General features: G+C 42.1%; 1 protein-coding gene across 7 annotated transcripts in view; it reads right to left on the minus strand.

The window, feature by feature from the left end:
- TMEM87A (transmembrane protein 87A) overlaps window positions 1-20,252 on the minus strand; it is a 30,695-nt gene extending 10,443 nt beyond the window's left edge. For 2 of the 7 annotated variants that reach the window (XM_030559572.1, XM_030559570.1), the window contains exons 1-13: window positions 20,047-20,252; window positions 18,988-19,048; window positions 16,483-16,580; window positions 14,636-14,752; window positions 12,447-12,500; window positions 12,286-12,339; window positions 11,104-11,266; window positions 9,649-9,710; window positions 7,418-7,601; window positions 4,408-4,507; window positions 2,864-2,957; window positions 2,143-2,214; window positions 151-259 (exon numbers count right to left, since the gene is read on the minus strand). In XM_030559572.1, the coding sequence (XP_030415432.1) occupies window positions 151-259; window positions 2,143-2,214; window positions 2,864-2,957; window positions 4,408-4,507; window positions 7,418-7,601; window positions 9,649-9,710; window positions 11,104-11,266; window positions 12,286-12,339; window positions 12,447-12,500; window positions 14,636-14,752; window positions 16,483-16,580; window positions 18,988-19,048; window positions 20,047-20,178 (1,300 nt within the window). In that variant the 5' untranslated portion in view covers window positions 20,179-20,252. Of the gene's footprint in view, window positions 1-150; window positions 260-1,440; window positions 1,510-2,142; window positions 2,215-2,863; window positions 2,958-4,407; window positions 4,508-7,417; window positions 7,602-9,648; window positions 9,711-11,103; window positions 11,267-12,285; window positions 12,340-12,446; window positions 12,501-14,635; window positions 14,753-16,482; window positions 16,581-18,987; window positions 19,049-20,046 lie in introns of all 7 variants that reach the window. The other 5 variants (XM_030559576.1, XM_030559574.1, XM_030559573.1 and 2 more) reach the window with 3 other exon arrangements.
- Window positions 20,253-20,321: the final 69 nt, after the last annotated feature.

Consider the following 20,321-nt stretch of genomic DNA (forward strand, 5'->3'; position numbering starts at 1 on the left):
CCACCACTATGCAAGGCTGAGTGTTCAAGAGCGAACGCTGAAATGCCAAAGGCCAATAAACTGATCCAAAGAAGAGCTTTAGTAAACAAAACCAGCCCGATAATACCTGGAAAGTGGACTATTGAGTGAGGAATGGAATCCACAGCTCACCTGCCACTGCTAAGATAAGAGTGTTGGTGAAGTGCCGGTAAAGAGAGAGTTTCACAATGTTCCTCCGAAGTTTCAGCAGCTTCATCGTTTGGGTCAGGCTGATGAATATGTATGGCAAGTCAAGGAAAGCAAGCTTAAGAATCAAGTTCTTGATAACAAGTAGGATACAGCTTTTATACACAGCTCAAGCAACACTGTCATGCCATGCAGACATAGCGCCCCGGCAATCCTTTCTAACAACAGCACAACCACAGTGACCCAGCCCTCCCGCACAGCAGCAGTAGGTGGTCATACAGAGGCAGCCAGGCCTAGTACTCTGATATCACCACATCAGTAAGCTAACCTGATGCAAAATTTCCACAACTACACTGCAACTACACTATAGTAGCTCATACTTGCGGGAAAACTTTACATGCATTTTGAGAAGAGAAAAATAAGTTTAAAACCTGTTCATGAGATTAATATAAATGGACAGCACATCCATGTTTGTCTTTACCTACCTTGCCTGCGATCTTAATTGTACAATAATCAAACATGTGTTTAGACAAAAAACTGACAATTGTAAGAGGAACAAGGGGGTTGCCCTGGCCTGGAAAGAGAATGGTGAACTTTGGCATATCCTAATTTTTCAGGTTTGGTAGTTTCAGGAGCTTATACTAAACCTAGCCAAGTCCTAAACTCAAAGGGGTCTCAGCGCAGCAGAAGACAAACGGCAAACTTGGAAGAGGAGGCTGGGAAGAGGTTTAGAAAAATTATTCAGAAAACTGCTTAAAAAGTTAACTCAACTCTTTCTTGTCCCCAAAACTACTGCACAAGATCTGCAAGTTCTGAGAAGACATTTTAGCACTAATGTTGTCAAAATAAAGGAGTTTTCTAACAGTTTAAAACGAAACCAAAAACCCAAAACCAAACCACCCCCAAAAAACCAAAACACACCCTCAGTAAGGTCAAGACAGACCACAGTCCAAAAACTGCTGTTCTGACTACTGCTTCTATACAACTTTAGAGTAAAATCACATAAATAATCAGAGAACACCATAACACAAAAACTACATGTTCACTATGGTAAGGACTAGGACCTGTTTCAAAACCAATTCACAAACCTCTGTTGGCAATTTAAATTTTGTTACACGAGTTATGGAAATAGAGCTTACCTGAACCTTTACGCCACAGGGCCTACGGCAGCTGTTCGACAAAAAGATGGCAAAAATGTATGCTGCAGAAAGACTCCCTGAAGACCAAACTCCAAAGAAAAAACACTGCACCAAATTAAACAGTGGAGAAGGATATCCACCAGCAGAGGGCAGTATCTAGGAAAGCCAGGGGAATAAAAGCCAAGGAGGCAAGATCATTCTGTGCCTAGAGATAAAGAGAAAGACCCAGTGAGAACAAGATGATTGGGAAAGAAAAGCACACACCAAAATCATCAAGCATTCAGTTCCAGGTTATCATTTTACCATCAAAGAACATAAATACAGAACTGGAAAGCTATGAAGCCCCTATATGCTTTGCTGTTGAAGCAGAGGGTTTGAATTAGTGTTCACCACAAGGGACAGAGTATTTTGTAGCAGAGTTAAAAGCAGACAAGGCCACACACAGTTCTGATCCCCACAAGCGACTGATATGGCAAGGAATAAGTTTTTAGAGTCAGGCGAGTAACTCATTGAAAAGGCACCGCTAATGAGCGGACTCATTGATGGTGCTGCGCTGCAACAACAGTTCTTACAAAAAGTTTGTTATAGATCTTTGCAGATACTGTGTTGGTGCCAAAGACTACATATTCCACTGTTGAGCACCAAACTTAAACAAAATGGCACAAGTTGATGGAATCCACTAGGAGACAACATACAAGATGTGATCAACAATCCTCTCACATATACACAAATTCATTCAGGATGTTATTTTGTTAAATTCACTTGTACTGGTCTCTGCACCAGGCACTGAACATTTCCTAGAAAAATTAGTCATATTGGGCAACTTCTGAAAGGATATCCATAAAATAATACAGGCATCAATCACTGATAGACCGAAGTTAGCTATCAGAGCCATAGCGCCGTAGAAAAGCTGAAAGGGTACCAAATGAGAGACAAAGTCAAAATAAGCAGTCCCAAGAATTCAATCACAGGTGCAAAACCAAAGCCAGAGACTCTTCTGATAAGTTTTAGAGTGTGAAAAGCAGCAATGCCACTGCAGGACTGATATTGCCCTTGTGAAGCCGAACTCCATTGACCTAAAAAATGACTACGTGCAATAAAATCTTTAAGAATTAAAATAGTCTTCATCGGGCTATTAAAATATGCACCTTGAAAAATCTGCAAGGAGCTGCCATTTCTATTTGCCAGCGTGGTTTTTTCCCTGCACAAGGCCCAGTGAAACCTCCCTTGACTACTAGGCACAAATACAAAACTTTGTCAATTCTGGACCCAAAAAAACCCACTTATCGTCAAAGCACCAAAATTATTTTCCATCGCAGAGAATTAAATTTTGGGGAGTAGACACGGCAGGAAAACAGCTGGAAAAATAAAGCCTTCTCAACAACATTCCACAACCGTCCTCTCTCCCCACCTAAGGCACTGGGAACTTCATTCTCCAAATTTCCCTATTATAGCACAGCCCAAGGATCCTTCACTACATTACAGTATATGTAATCACACAAGACCAACAATTGCTACATCTATGGCACATATGAAAACACAGGTATGAGTCTACTGACCCCTGTGACTCTAAGGACACCTTCCATGCCAGAAAATAATAAATAGAGCACTCCAGCCGTAACTACTTTGTGAAGAGTGACTCCAAGACGAGGCCTGCAGGGAAATATAAAAAAAGTGAAAGAAGATAACACACACACCTGGGCAAAAAAGGCACACGATTCAAGGTTTCTCATCACAAGTTATAGATCTAAGAAGTTATTTTGTCACGGTGCTCTAAGTTCATAGTTTTGTCCAGGCTTGAATTTAAAGGTGTGATTTTAAGAGTACAGTACAATGAAAGTTTCACACACTATGTGCAAGATAAAAACCACCTCAAGACAGACTTAATTTCAGACAGAAAAAGTTTGTCTCATACTTCATGGGAATTTATAATATACATACACAAGTAGTCTTCTCTAACCGCTTTTTGAACATTCAATAGAGTTTTAGACTCTTTCATTGTGAGAGATAATGGATTAATTTCAGTCTAGTCTAAGAACCATAACATCCCCAAAATCTAGCTTAACGTTTTCCTTTCTTGGCTTCCTTTAATCCTGGTTCTACCATCTTCTGAAATACTTTTATTAATGTATAGAGTTATTCTGATCTCTATGACAAGCTTTGTCTCCCATGTTCTCTCCCTTCTAGATTACACTCATTTTAGCAGGGCTTTGCAGCAGAGCCCGGAGCAGCTCTAGAGCAGTGGAGCTGCAGGTTTTTGCCCGGAGCTGGAGCGGAGCTGCAGCACAGCTCCAAAGCCCTGCATTTCAGTGCCATTGGTCCTTCATCATAGGTCTTATTTAATCCTTTTGCATTTGTTGCATCCTTTCTAGTTTAAAAAAGATCAGAACCAGAACTGCATATTCCCCCTAGTGGGTATCTAAAGCTGTCCCCACCCACTCATCTCCATACTTCCTCCCACCCCAAGAAGATTCAGCAAATGCACAAAACAGAGTTATCTCCACCTGTTTTAGTCCCGTCACTATCCACATTTAAAGCGTTTAAAAAAATATTTTTAATGATCACACTTCTACCATTCCCCATAACTCACCCACTTGCCGATATTTTCCCTCTCCTGGACACTGAGCCCTTTGTACTCAATTATATTCACTGCATATTAGTTCCTGATCACGCATGCACACAGCCTTCGCGCGCACCTGACTACAGCATGGAGTGTAACAATGTTAACAGAATCCATTACTTAGTGCTGTCAGCAGCTACTTTTTTTTTTTAAACAGGGTTAATTTTTAACATTAATATTTAATTAAGATCATATGCATTACAAAATGTCATTTTTCAGTAGATAGGTCAGCTCCCTCACTGACAGGGTCTCTAATTTGCCTATTTTAAAAAAAGAAGAGTGTTGAACTACAGAAAGATTTCTGCCTTCTCTCTAAAATTCTCTTTCCATTCTTGGTTCCAATAGTTTTTTTATTTAACATTTTACTTCATTTTGTCTCACTGCAGCATCCATTTTCAAAGTTTGCTAACAACATTCAAATGTCATTTAACCACTTTAAAGAAACATGTTCAGCCTGTAACATGAGATGAGGCTGTTACTCACTTAACTATCCCGTATCCCAGGCTGACAATGATGACCAGAGTTCGAGCCAGTGAACGTTTCACTGCAGAAAGCAGCTCTGCAAGTATCAGTGCACCTTGGACTACCAACCACAAAGCACAAGAAACTTGGTTAGTAAACATATAATTCAGGTTCTGAATAAGTGCTGCAGGTAAGAGCAACAATACAGTGGTCAAGACTATTCCTAGAAACGCAGGCAAATTAAAATGTATCAGTGTTCTTAATCTTTTTGTTATCTATTGCTGGAGCAAGCTTCCAGTAAGAGCTGAATACTTCATTCAGCACCAAAGGAGTTACTGAGACACCTTTTTCCCCTCAAAAAATGTTTGTATGCATATGGTCTACATAAGATAGATAAGACAGAACCTACCTTTAAGTATCTTCTAGCAGAGAATGTTATTTCAGTCCCATACCTCACCAGAGGGTATACACAAGTCATTAAATCAGACTGAATACCTAAAGATCTTAATTCATGCGGAAACCAAAATATGCTAATGCCCTTTCCCATTCCTTCTTGCAAATATTTTGGATATAGCTCTTAAGCATCTCCTAGGCATTAATAGCATCCCAAGTAACCAACCAACAAGATCCTCTACGTCAGGGGTCTCAAACACGAGCCCACGGGCTGCATTTGGCCCGCAAGGTTATTTTCTGCAGCCCACGAGGTCCTCGTGCCCCCCCAGCATTTACCGAGAGCAGCTCTGGCCCAGCGCGCACTGGGGGGCAGGGCAGGCAGGAGAGGCGCAGGGGCGTGTGTTGCTGTTGCTTCAGGCACCGCCCTCAGCAGCTCCCACTGGCCACGGTTCCCCATTCCCGGCCAATGGGAGCTGCTGGGGGCAGTGCCTGAAGCAACAGCAACACACGCCCATGTGCCCCTACTCCCCTACGTTCCAGCCAGCCATTTCCTGGAGCAATTCCAGCCACTTCCCGGAGCAGCAGCAGGCAGGCAAGCAGGGAGCCTGCCCTGCCCCCAGTGCACGCCGGGCCAGAGCCCACCCCATGCCCCTCCTGCAGTCAAACCCCCTGCCCTGAGCCCCTTGCCACACTCCGACCCCCTGCCACACCCCTCCTGCACCCCAACCCACTGCCCTGAGCCCCCTGTCGCACCCTGCACCCCTGCCCTGAGCCCCCTGCTGCACTCCAACCCCCTTCCCTGAGCCACCTGCTGCACCCTGCACCCAACCCCCTGCCCTGAACCCGTTGCACCCCAATCCCCTTCCCTGAGCCACTTGCCGCACCCTGCACCCGACCCCCTGCCGCACCCCTCCTGCACCCCAACCCACTGCCCTAAGCCCCCACCACATCCCGATACCCTGCCCTGACCCCCCTCCACACCCCTCACCCCTCCCGCACCCCATACCCCAACTCCCTGCCCTGAGCCCCCTGCCACACCCCTCCTGCACCCTGACCCCCTTCCGCACCCCTCATCCCTCCTGCCCCCAACACCCCAACTCCCTGCCCTGAGCCTCTGCCACACCCCTCCTGTACCCCCTGAGAAGGAAGGTGGTGAGATGGGGTGGGGATTTCGGGGAAGGGGTTGAAATGGGGGCAGTGAAGGGGTGGGAACAGTCACAGCCTCATAGAAGGCATGGAGTGGGGGCAGGGCTGAGGACAGCGGGGGGAGGTGTCAGTAATGCGGCCCTCAGGCCAATGTACTAGTCCTCATGTGGCCCTCGTGGTGATTTGAGTTTGAGACCCCTGCTCTAGGTCGTGGATCAGGACAGCTGCATGTAAAAATTCTTTAAGACCATGTTGTAGTTTCACTCGCTCAGATGCTTCTTTAAGATCTTGGTGGGAAGCCCTGTGCTAGCACATCCCACCTAGAACCCAACACACTCCAATCAGCTTCAGCTGCAATCTGACAGTGAGTTGGCACAGTAATTTTGGTTGCTACCAGCCTGAGCCAGATTATAATTAGTGATCTAGATAGGTGAAATGTCATATCCCAAAGCAAGTCACACAACCCATTAATTCACAAGCCAGCTCTGTCTATAACTCAACTTGCTGCATCTAGATTTGGCATTTGTGATCTATTACCTTGTGTTTTAAAGCTTTTTGATGTACTATAGCACAAACTTCTGATCACCCTTACATCCTTATGTGTTAGAGAACAGCACAAGTATCAGCTTTAAATTAGTTTAAGTCAGATCCTAAAATGTTTTTGAAGTATTTTCTAATACACTACATTAGAGAGTCATAGAAATGTCGGGCTGGAAGGAAACTCAGAGTTATCTAGTCCTTCCCTCCACACTGGGGCAGGAAGAAGTATACCTAGACCACCCATGACAGATATTTTCTAATCTGTTTTTAAAAACCTCCAATGACAAGGATCCCACTACCTCCCTAGGCAACCTGCTCCAGTGCTTAACTATCCTTATTGTTAGCAAGATTTTCCTATACAGACATATCCTACGTAGCATGCTGAATTTAAGTCTCAGAGAAGATCAAAGCACTTTAGAAACAGGATTCAATTATCCCTATGAAGTGGGTATTATACCCTTTTTACAGATGAGACAATGAAGACTGAAGACTTCAGTTTAACAACTTTCCAGAGCTCATCCAGAGAGCCCGAGGCACAATTAGGAACAGAATCCAAAAACATTGGCTACTTATTCCTTGTTCTGAGGTGCCCAACTAATCAAATAGTTATTGAATATACACTACCTAATTAGTTATATATTCAACTGAATCATTACCACCTTACCCTGCCCATGACAATGGGTATGACTACACTACTATCAGAGGAGTGACTGCAGAATATGTAGAGCTACTGTCTGATCTAGCTAGCTCAAACAAGAACAGCAAAGCCACAGCAGCACATACTGGTTGATCAAATACATATCTAGGGTCACAGAAGGGCTTGTACAGCTCCACTGCTAGAATTATTCAACTGGCTAAATCAAAGCTGCCTCAGGATGTTGACATGTGCTGCGTCACACTTCTGATTGCAGTGTAGATATATCCATAATTATAAGTTGTCCTTGGTACATACCCGATTCTCCTGTGTAGCGGATGTTCTGGAATTCTGCATAGAAGACTGCTTTCTCCAGCATTCCCAGGAAGATAACTGCACCAATCCAGAACTGGATCCTCAGGAGGTCCCGCCAATAACAGGCTGACCATGCAAGCCACAGAACTCCAAAGAACACGTACACGATACACATCACCATGAAAAACTATTATATCAGGAGGGAAACAAGGAAGGGATTAATAGAATGGTTAGACCCAAAACCATTTCCATGGAAGGACAGTGCATGGATTTAATACAGCTATATTTTCTTGATAAAGCACAGCAGCTTGTGAAATGTCTATATCCAACTACTGTGGAAAGTTAAAAAAAAGTCTTTTTATGTTGTTTTTTTTAAACTTTCCACAGTAGCTGGATATAGACATTTCACATTTCTTTCCTGGCGTTCTGTAGCAGTCTGGAGGCATGGTACTAATTTCTCACTGCCAGCAGATGGAATCAATGTAATTGAGTTTGAAGGATTCCATTCTTATACAAGAAGAGTTTCGCAACTTATTCTCGGCTGATTCTGCCAAAGGAGTAAAGCACATATCACTAGTCTACAAAAACTGCTATTAGAATCTGCGCTTGTACAAATCATCCCCCAAACACCAAGAAATATTACCCCCTTGAACCTGTTTGTTCTTGTAGTTTCAAACTTCTCTGCCACCCTTAAGGGACATTTCAGAAACTTTCCTGGAAAGATTTAATGTAACAGGTAGGTTTATTTCTCATACCATTCTGTAAAGCACAAGTTATGGGATGATTACTGGAACTCTTCCCTCCCAGTTAGGAAAGAGACTTGCTTTTCATTACAGATCTGTCTGATCATTTCCCCCAGTCCCAAAGTCACCTTTTGACACATGAGGCCAGCAAATAAACAGTTTTTGACCAAATCTGAGGTCATTCAAAAGAGGCGAGTAAGACATAGGACCTAAAAAAAGCCTCAGAAATTAATCACAAAAGAGTGTTCAAACTAACACTCTGCTATGTTTCCAAAGTGACTTGTTTAAGAGACTTAAGTAAAGTCATCAAGATCTTTCAGACATGCATTGCATAGAAGCAAACTTGACAGGTTGAAAAACAGATTTCATAAGTTATTTGATGGATTAGAAACTTCAGAACACCAACCAGATCTTGGCAAACTCCAAATAGAGCATTGAGGCTCAATGTGCAAGAAAGATGAGGATGAAGACAATAAAACACATAAAACAAATGGCCACTCAATATGGATCAGCTACATGGCCAGAACAAAGAAGTGGGACAGCATGGGGACAACTGCAGTCTCTCCCTGCAGTGAACTGGTTTTTAAACTAGGCCATTGAGAGAGAAACTGCAGAACCTCAACACACTTTCTGATCAGGATAGGATTTCATGTCCAGGTTAGGCATACAATTCAAAGAGAAGGACCTAGCCACAGCAGCTTCAGTCAAGGCCCTCCGTCACAGGTGCCCTCTAGACTTAAAGGCCCTTTTCCTGGATCTCTCACATTGGTTCACTCACACAGGTTAAATGAGCCTTAGAAAGTTCCGCTGGATGCTTTCTACTTCTGCAGAATGTGAAGCGTGCAGCATCTCAATCACAACCAGAGACTACTGCTTACCCCCACCCAGTAGCAGAGATCACTACAATCAGACTAAAGACATTACTTTTTATCAGTCTTTTCCCAAGGTCTCTATAAAGGGGGATGAAAATTTTGTTTAAGTCCCTTTACTTCTTCAGCCAGCAGGAAATCACTTCACCTCCTGGAAAGAAACAACTAAGAACTGAGTCAGCTACAAGCTGTTATTCTGTCACTGGTGGCAGCGAAGAACAGTAGGGAGTGCCTACCACTAAAGAGCAGAGAAAGCAATGACACACAAAATGGTAACATTAAGCAAAAACAAAGAACAGTGAGTTTCCCCAGATGAGCTAAGATAGGAGAGTATATACTGAAAGTTGCAATTCATGAGTGGATAACTATACTAATGATACTGTTGCCCTGTGGCATGACTAGTCTACAGCAGCTATGTTATAGCACTTCGATAAGAAAAAAAAAAATACTAGAGCATGCTAATTCCTGAACTTTGCAGAGTAGGGAAAATACATGAACAACAATGTTCTTTATTCATGCTGAGCCACTAAGTCACCATGATTGACTACACTGCTCAAGAAAAAATTTTACTGGGATTTATGTCAACTCTGTAGGCGAACTAAAGAAAGCCAGCTTTACTTACAATCATGAGAGGATAGTCTGCAAGAGAGAGGTACTCATATGGACCCTTCAGTTCCACAGTCACTGTCAAAAGACAATCCAACTGGTTTGAACAGGAACCAAATAGTGCAGCATGTATGTCTTAATTGTAATTTGTACTTCAAATCACAAAAAAAGATTAAGCCTTATATAAAACAATGAATTTTACATGCTTGTACACCTCTACCCCGATATAACGCGAATTTGGATATAACGTGGAAAAGCAGTGCTCCCGGGGGAGTGGGGGGGTGTCTGCATGCTCCAGCGGATCAAAGCAAGTTCGATATAACACGGTTTCACCTATAACACAGTAAGATTTTTTGGCTCCCGGGGCCAGTATATCATCAGGGTAGAGGTATATTCAAAATGACATGCCCACTATACATAGTAGTCTTCATTAGTGAAAAGTAAATTATATTAATTTGTGCTACAAAGAGCCTGTGCAGACTAGGGCAAGTTCAAGACTACATTTAAGCCTTAATTTTGAATTTCCTTATTTTTCCTAATTGCCTATGCTCTGTAGCCACTTCTAAAACAATTGCTATGCCAATAACATTTTAATGTAAGATATGCTAAAGAGTTTAGCATTTCCTCAAAGGTGTGCACATGGTTCCAAATCACTGCTAGTAGCAACTGCAAGGTGTTAATTTTGATCTTGCAATGCTCCACATCAGTTGAGGCCTGGCTACTTAAGTGTGTTACTATAAACAACTACATTAGTTGGGAGTTCTTCCAAGATCCTTACATGGAGGGACAATACTCAGAACTGAAGTATCAGAGGGGTAGCCATGTAAAAGCAGCAAAGAGTCCTGTGGCACCTTATAGACTAACAGATGTATTGGAGCATGAGCTTCCGTGGGTGAATACCCACTTCGTCAGATGCAGTATTGGAGCATGAGCTTTTGTGGGTGAATACCCTCTTCGTTGGATACATGTCACATGCATCCGACAAAGTGGGTATTCACCCACGAAAGCTTATGCTCCAATACGTCTGTTAGTCTATAAGGTGCCACAGGACACTTTGCCGCTCAGAACTGAATTAGAATCATAGAATCATAGATTATTAGGGTTGGAAGGGACCTCAGGAGATCATCTAGTCCAATCCCCTGCTCAAAGCAGGACCAATCCCCAAATTGCCCCCTCAAGGATTGAACTCACAACCCTGGGTCTTACTGACAACTCAATAGTTTCCACCATTAGTTTGACAAAGCCGAAAGCTGTTATCCTCCTGATACCATGCATGGCTCATCTATTGCCTTAGGCTGAGGGGAGCTGTAATGGAGAATGTAATTGTGTGTGAGATAGAAGTTGGAAGTCTTTAAACTGACAGTGGGCTGCATCGTATATATTACATAAAAGCACCTAAAGAATGTCTGATAAGAACATTCAATAAGTCAAAAATAAATAAGAGAATGAAAGATGGCTATATGCAGCTTACTTGTAAAGAGACTCTCTTTTGGATCAGAGGAGGGTGCCATTATCTCCCTCCTTTTCACGTTGATACTAGACTCCTTCAAGGCTGAAATCCCAATTTGCACAATGAAGATATATGGCCCATCTTTCCGGGTTTGGATAACAGCATTCCTTGCCTGAAAAACAAGCTTCCAGATGTGTACACGGAGCAAATCAGCTCAATTCAAAACTAACATCTTCTGATAAGACTCCTGAAAAGATTTTAAGCAAGCACAGTATTCACAGATGAGGCTACAACCACAATGTTCTCCCCCAAAGCCCTTATGCTGGGAAATATATGAATATGACTACATAACATGATGAGAGATGTCCACCAAGTGGACATATATTAATACTTTTCATTCAATCTCCAAACTGTTCTCACAGTTGTAATACACTACGACCAGGCTTCTAAAAAAAAAAATGTGGTTTATATGCAGTGCACTAAAAGTTAGTAAAGCTAATCAGACAGACTATCACAAAAGCTACAGTGATGTCAGAAAAGAGTCTCTTTCCTGGGTTTTGCTCCACTAACTAACACATTCACCAAGACTATTCTGCTTCTTACTCTCCGAATGCAACAGCAACAACAGAACTATACCAAGTTCTTTGGCTTTGATGGTAGCAATTCAAATTGTATAACATTAAACAGCAAAGGTTATTGAGATGGAATAAGAACTTTCCATATTGATCATTTGCTGTAGAAATTACTATTGGCTGTGGACATCCCTCATGCTTACAACTCAGATCTGCCAATAAATCAGATATCTGATAAGACAAAATTATCAATGATAAAATCTGTTAAGGCTGACACAGATTATATACCAATATTAGCGTGTTAAAAATTTAAATCTAACTACTGTATTTAATTTTATTTCTGATAAAACCAGTCTGACCTTTAATGGAATCCAGAGAGAACATGAACTTAAAAGAACTAAACATTTCATATGAAGAATGTGAAACACCTAGAACAAATTACCTACGTTCCACATAATTATTACACTGTAACAAGGCTGAAAGATATCTAGCTTCTATAAAATTCAGTGTAGCAAAATTAATAGCACTATTATTAATACACACTAAAAAGAATGTGTGCAAATATAAAAAAATTTATTTAGAGCTCCTAGATTCCACACTACTCTTATGCCTAAAATCCTCAGATACTTACAGTTTTCTCCGCCACCACTGTGTGGTTTGTTGCATTCTCCTTATCTTTTAAACTCTTAAAGACATAAAAAGTGGCATATTAATCAAGATTCCAAAAGCTTCCCATCCACCCATATCATCAATCCCCTTTAAAAATCATGTACACCAAAGAAAAAGAATTACCTCTTGTTTTTCATCTGAGAGGCGTTCTAGGGGAATATACTCCTTATAGAAAATCTTTAGGATAAAAAAAAAATTATATATATATATAAACACTTTCTTAGAAACATAAAGACAAGTTATACCAGCAGTGCTTCTGCTGTTAAAATTAGATTACAAGAAAGCACGCACATTCTGAAAAACTGCAACAGAGGGTTAACTTACAGAGAGAAGCCCTTCTCTCATTTCCCTAACCTAAACTCTCTCCACAGCTGAGATAAATTTTTGTGCACTTGTTTAGACTAGCCCTTTCAGGAGATGGAATTACTAAATACAACACATTTAATTTTTTAGAAATGGACCGACAGATTTAATCTGGGGAATAAAGAAGTTAATTCCGATAATAAAATGTGCATCACTTAGAGAGAGTTCTAGGCACCTCCCAATGAGAGGTAACTCACGAAGAAAAAAGGTGGACCCAAGCCGTTTTACTTCTTTATGCATAAAAGAGTCCTGAAAGGGTGTGTTTAGTTGGGTTGTATTTGCAGATTTTTTTTTTGCTGCTTGTTTTTCACATAAGAAATTCCGATCTTGACTACCCAGAAAGACAGAACAGCGACTACAGAACTAATGAAACTACTACTTTAGAAGACCCTGAAAGCTAAGCAACTGAGTGGGAAAAGAGTCTTTGTCAGACTGTTTACAATCATTTATTAGGTGATACACACTGGGAGAAAGGATGTCTTTGTTCAAGATTTCAGTTGTGATTTCAAAGGCACTGAAGGAAAAGTCACATAGGGTATATGTCTACACTGCAATAATACATCCATGGCTGGTTGTGTCAGCTGACTTATGCTTGGGGTGCTTGGGCTGCGGGGCTACAAAACTGCAGTGTAGACATTCAAGCTCAGCCTCCAGCCCAAGCCTGAAGATCTACACTGCAATTTTATAAGCCCAGCAGCCTGAGTCAGCTGACATAGACCAGCGATGAAGTGTTTTACTGTAATGTAGACATACCCTTATGGTCTTTTGAAAATCCCAACCTTACCACCTTGGCCATTCAATTAATATATGGCCTCCTAATACACAGCTGAGATGCATAAGAGCTCTTCCAGTAAAAGCAGAAAAAACAGTTGCCTGCTTTTACATTTAGAAATATCAGAACTGTCAATGTATTTTAAAATGTGTTTCAAGCCATCTTTATACATCAAAGTAGTTAAAAGAGCACAAATGATTTTTTAAAAATCCTTTTCCAGTCGCCTTTAACTATGCCTCATTGCTTAATTTGTATGCCAGATTCAACAGTTTAGTGAACACCAGGAAACTTCGCTTTAGAATGTCCTTTGTTTCAACTGGGAACAGTCTAATACAGATGGCACGCTGCACACTTCTCCTTGAAATCTCTATGTACAAACTGTTAAACAAACAGTACATTTACTAACATTTGGTATTAATAGAGTTGTGCAGATTCCCGTGGCAAGATACAACTGGTGTAGGGCATGTATTTGTACACTCCCCCTTTATTCATTTCCACGAGCACATACCGCCACGTGTCACTGCCCACTTGGGCCCTCCTCTTTCCCCTCCCTTGTTTGGTCTTATGCTTTAAGCACTCTTTTGCCCTTTCACTACGTGGACTTTAGTTGCTTTAAGTGTCTAATTTATTGACAATGTGTTATATAATCTACCTATCCACCTACTCTTTAAATTTACATTCATTTAAATGTTAGTCTTGATCACTCATCTGGCAAAAAAGCTGAGGGCATTACTCAGCACCGAATGCAAAGCCCAGTTTGCTGTGTATTTCCCATAGCCCCCCAAAAGCAGCACCCACTCTGACTGTGCATGGACACACCCACAACCTTCCCAGCAGTGAGCTCTGCCATTCCCCAATATGAAGTAGACACAGTGTTGCCAATATGGAAAACTCCACCATTTAGGTCTGCTTTTTGGGCGCAGACTTTGAACCGTAAACATTAAATAAACCAGAACAAAAATTATGGTTATAATTTGTTTGGTTGTTTGTTATTTGTTATACACACACAAAGATACATAATCTCCTCTTTAAGACAGGGGATATGGACTCATCAGCTAAGGCAGCACCTGTAGTTGCAATAAGGCCAACTGTTCCAGTAAGAATCATCCCAATCCTTTCCTCTGAATGTGGTACGAGAGAACATGGTGGGATTACAAAGCCGTTACCAACATCATACCTGTGGTTTGAAAAGCTCAGAACAGTTGGGGAAGAAGAGTGAAGCCATGGCGTAGGATCCTGACCAACCCGTATGCGCTTCAGCAGTGGCTCCAAAATAAGACGCGGCTTGATCATCCTGTCAGACATAATATAATGTATGTTTTGGCATTTGATATATCAAATGATTTTTCTCAGCAGCTAGAAAAACTGGAAAGCAAGACAATCTCTCTTAATGTACAAACATCTGTGAAGAGAATAGGACATCTAAACCAAAAACAGTATTTCCCATCCTGTCCATACAAAATTAATCCACCCAAATTAATTACAAAGATATTTATAGTAAAAACCCCTTCCATGTAAACTTAGAACGGGGATCAAAACACATTTCAGAATTGAACTCTCCAGTCTCTAACCAGAGAGTGGCAACTAGTTGTTCCATGATTTTTTAAACAATCTTACACAATTATATATATACAGAACTGAATGCAAGTCAGTCTACAAAGTTATTTTCATGAAAGTTGCACTGTAAACTAGAAATATACAGCATATATTATATAATACTAATAGTGACCATTTGTTACCATATAAAACGAACCTAAGTTCAGAGCTAACTTGCTTAATAATCAACTGTACCTGAAATAAGGTTGTACCACTGGTTTAAAAAAAAAAAGTCAACATGGCTGTTAAGGCCTCAAGCCTGCAAACATTTACACCTGTGGTTAATTTTAAGTACATGAGTAATAGGGATGGAATCAGTGGCATTACTTATATGCTTAAATTTAGAGGAGAAGCATAAATCTGCAACACGGAAGCCTAAATTATTAAAATACCTTAGACAGAAGAGAGAGTTTAACATAAGTTATATTCAGTACATTTTATGAACCTGAGAATGAAAATTAAGTAAACAAGAAAACGATCACGAAGTAGTATCTAAGTTGTAGAAAGTTGTATATTCTACTGTATTTGAGAAACAGTCTGCATTTATATAATGTACAGACTTGTAAGTAGCATATGCAATGGGGGAAGAATTAAGGCTGAATAAAACCTCAGTTTAGGTATTTGCTGACCTTGGCGTGCTAAATTCTCTAATAATTTTTTGTACTGAATATTAAGTGTTTGAGTTTTTAATCAGAGTTGATGGGTTTGTTTGGGTTTTTCTAGCTGCTTTTTTATCCTCTGCATCTAGATGAAGAAAATTAGTGTAAGCACTCAAGAGCTACTGGCCTGATCCAAAATCCACTGAAGTCAATAGAAAGGCTCCCCCTGAATTCAATAAGCTTTAGATCATGCCCTCAGCATTTCCCAGTTACGGAGGAGTCTGTTACCACCAGAGTACAGATGCCTTCCTCAGAACAGCAGACTGACAGGAATGAGATATAAATGAAGTATCCAAGCTCAAATCCACTAAGCCGGGGTGGCCAACCTGAGCCTGAAGAGCCAGAGTTTACCAATGTACATTGGCAAGGAGCCACAGTAATACATCAGCAGCCCCACATCAGCTCCACCCTGCCCTCTCCCACTCCCAGTGCCTCCCGCCCAGTGGCTGCCCTGCTGATCAGCACCTCCTTACTCCCTCCCCACACCTCCTGATCAGCTGTTTCTTGGCATGCAGGAGGGGCTGGAAGGGGTGGAGTGGGGACAAGGCCTGTGGCAGAGCCAGGGGTTGAGCAGTGAGCAACCCGCAGCACATTGGAAAGCTGGCGCCTGTAGCTCCAGCCCCGGAGTAGGTGCCTAAACAAGGAGCCGCATATTACCATCTGAAGAGCCGCATGTGGCTCTGAAGCCACACCTTGGCCACCCCTGTACTAAGCCACCATGACTTTAAAAAACAAAAACAAAAACCATGCAGTTCCATATGATTCTTACCCCAAAGTTGGAGACTTCATTGTAGCAATCAGAACGTCTAAAGTACCAGGTAACATTGTAACCCTGCAAGGGATCACAAGCCTTCTCGTCTCCTTCAACTACAAGAAAAACAAGACAGAAAAAAACATAACAAGTCCTCATATGCCAGGTTTTCCCCAGCTATTAATGGACTAGTATCATATATAATGTTACTCCTCTGCCCAGCTACAATAAACAATGAAGAATAATATGCTTATTCAAACAAGGGACCAGCAGCAGAAGAGCAGAAAATGAGTTCTTCTGAGACAGAAACTATTGTTCAAAAGAACACAAAGTGACCCATATAGAGACTAGAATTCCATTCATTCTGATGTTACAGGATTCCATTTGGGTGACTGAAGACGTATGAAATTATTCAACACAGTGAAACAGAGTGTTAAAGCAAATGAGACAATTCTTGTAAAGCTGCGAGCACCAAACTAAATGGCAGCAGTACTAACCCCTCACAAAGACTACACACTCAAAATACACAAAAATTTAACCCTTAGGTACAAACAGTATAGCTCAGGGTAAGCTCCCTACACCTCAGTTTACCCATCTGTAAGACAAGAGTCCTCACTGGGGAATTGCGAGGCTTTACTTTGTGTTTGAGAAGATACAGCATGGTCCAGCGGACAGGGCACTGGACTTGGAGTCAGGATAGATGTATCCTGGATTCTATTGACAGCTCTGCCACTGACCTGTTGTGTGACCATGGACAAAATTTCATTCCTATACGCCTCTGGTTTCCCTCCTGCCTTTTGCCTGCTCATTTATTGCAATTGCAAATGCTTCACAATCTGACTTCCAGCCCTGATTTCTACACACTACTGTAATGCAAATAAATAATAATTATAATAAGATTTATACAGAAATAAAGAGGGTCAAGCACTAAGGCTCTAGACCCCCATGCCTTAAATTTTTAAAACACCAGCCATTCCTCTCACCCACATATCTGATTTATTTCCAAGGCTTGCCTCCACAGCAGCCTGCGTAACAACCATCTTGCAGGGTGCTATGAAGTTCAATAGAACTTTGGGTCATTTTAGATTAGTGGGGAAAGCCTACTCCTGAGATGATGGCCTCTCACAAAGAACACTATCATCAGCCATCTCATTTAAATCAAAGTGGAGTCAGATCAAAGCGTAAATTTTTAACTAAGGATAATTTAACCACTGGAACAATTTACCGTAGGTCGTGATGGATTCTCCATCAATGACCATTTTTAAATCAAAACTGGATGTTTTTCTAAAATATATGATCTGTGAATTATTTTGGGGAAGTTCCACAGTTCCTGTGTTATACAGGAGGTCAGATCAGATGATGATGATGGTCCCTTCTGGGCTTGGAATCTATGAATCAAATGGATCCATTGATTGCAAATGTAGCAATATAGCACAAGGAGAGGTGGTCTTCTCAAGTATCAGAGTATCAAGTCACAAGACTTGTTACATCAAAACCAACATCTTCCATCTGGAAACCAGTAGGTAGCCAGGGCACATCTTGGAGCAACAGTAACATGTGCTGCCACCAAGTACCACCAGTTAATATGCAGGTTGCTGCACTCTACACAATCTTACATTTCTAGATTGACCTCAACTATAGCCCTATGCAGAGTCAATGGAATAATCCAGTTTTGAACTGACAAAGATCACTGCAAGAGGAATTGCATTTGAAAACAAAAACAAAAACAAAAAAACAACCTTAGTCTCCTGGCCACACACAGATGGTAAAAAGCTCTCTTGGACATTGCTGCTATTTGATCATCTAACAGCACCTGAAGACCCCATACTATTCCCAATGAAGGCGGGTAAACAAATGGCAGGAACACACACTCAGTCAAAGGAAGAGAAATCATCTTCACCATATTATCCAATTGCTTCCCTCAACTCACCAACTGTATCTGTCTTATCTAAATTGAGCATCAGCCAGCTGGCTTCCACCACTACCCCAATCTTCCTCCGACACTGGCCTATCATGGCTATATCAGGAGACAGTGTCAGAGCTGAATGTCATCAGCATACTGAAAACACAGCAGCCCATATCTTCTGACTAACCCTCCCAACAGCCCCACACATTCAATAGGAGGGAAGACAAGACAGATCCCTGCAGAAGTCCATATTATGATACCCAAAGGAAAGAGAAGCAACTTTCCCATATCACTTTCTGGAAATATTTAGCCAGGAAAGAAAGAAGCCACCCAAGAGCAGCACCATCCACTCCTACTGCAATTTGCAGCAAGTTAACACCACCTCTTAATCAAAGGTGTCAAAAGCTGCTAACAGATCTAACAGTATCAGTATGGGCACAAGATTTTAATCCATGGCTAGCAGATCATCTACCAATGTAACCAGTTTAATATCTCTAGATATTAATAGAAATAGATCACAGTTTTATGAGCACTTTCATCCAAGTATTACTACATTGTGACGACTACTAGGTTGAGTAGAGACTAGCATAACAGACTCATCCAACAAAAGCACTTACACTTCAGGAAAATTGTAGTGTTGCTGAAGAGAACCTTTCCAAAATGAAAAAACTTCTTCCCCTGCAAAGACAAACAAGTAGAGAGACAATGAAGACAATCGAATAGCATTAGATCATTTAAGTAAACACTGCTTTCTTTCACCCAGAATTTCAAGCACAACAGTCAAGAGAACCCAAACTCTTGCAAGAACTAGCCTAACTGATTTAGTATTTATGATTCTTACACCCCCAATTCCAACATATCCAGCCATAACTACAAAGGAGCTCGTGCAAAGGTGTTTTATTTAAATCAGACTTTGCTTCTTTGTGATCTATAAAAAGGGTCTAGGTTTTGTTTTTTTAAAAAAGAGTTTTAGCCCTAAAACTAACAGGAGCTGTGATCCTCTCTAATTTCTCAGAGGATATGAACTGTTAGTTTTCACAACTTGGCTGACAGTGGAGAAAAGCTGATTCTTTAATAGAAATGTCCTTTCACCAAGAGCTTTTAATCACTAACGTTAAACAGATATAAAACACAGTTCAGCAATCTGATAAGAAAACCTTCTTCTTCTCAAATGCAGTTTCCGCTTTCTAGACTCTTTTGAGGTCATTTCACTAGCACCAAAGGCATCGGAGTGTCTTCCGGGCTACACAAATGCAAAACAAGAGGGGCCAAAAAATAAATCAATCTAAGTTTTCGGCCCTTCTACACAAATCGAAAGAAAAAGGGGCCCAACAAGCCCAACTCTGTTCCCTTTTGAAGGTCACCTTTAAGTCTAGGAACACGTTCCTGAGCAAAGACAATGGCAAGACTCTCCTGCCCCAGGAAAAAACCCAACAGTGGAGCGAGCAAGCGAGCAGACAGCCCCGCGCAAGCCCACTGCCCTCCTGGCGGCGCTTCGCCGGGACACCCCCAGCGACACCTCCGCCTCTCCCTGCGTTGGGGCCCGCCGCACCGCAGCCCCCTCCCGCCCGGGGATAAGGCGGGGCAACGTCCCGTCCCTCCCGGGCTCCGCTTCCCGGATCTGCCCCTCCCCCGGGATCCGGGATGGAGCGACCCCCCCCCGCGCCCGCTCTCACCATAGGCACCGGCAGCCGCCACCTGGAGAGCTGGGCGGCGCCGGCCGGGTCTGGGCCCGGGAGCAGCAGCAACAGCAGGGCCGCCACCGGCACCAAGCGGAGTCCCCGCCACCAGCGCCGCGGAGCAGCCATCCTGCAGCAGGGAGCGAGCGCGCGCTGAGCTGACCTCGCCCCTTCCGCGCCAGGGCGCGGCTACTGAGTTGTGTCACTGCCTCCGGCGTCGGGGAAGGGAACGGGGGAGGAGCTTCTCTTACGTAGTATTCACGCGTCATTAC

The sequence above is a fragment of the Gopherus evgoodei genome, chromosome 4, assembly GCF_007399415.2.
Source record: "Gopherus evgoodei ecotype Sinaloan lineage chromosome 4, rGopEvg1_v1.p, whole genome shotgun sequence".
In the NCBI taxonomy this organism is placed as follows: domain Eukaryota; kingdom Metazoa; phylum Chordata; order Testudines; family Testudinidae; genus Gopherus; species Gopherus evgoodei.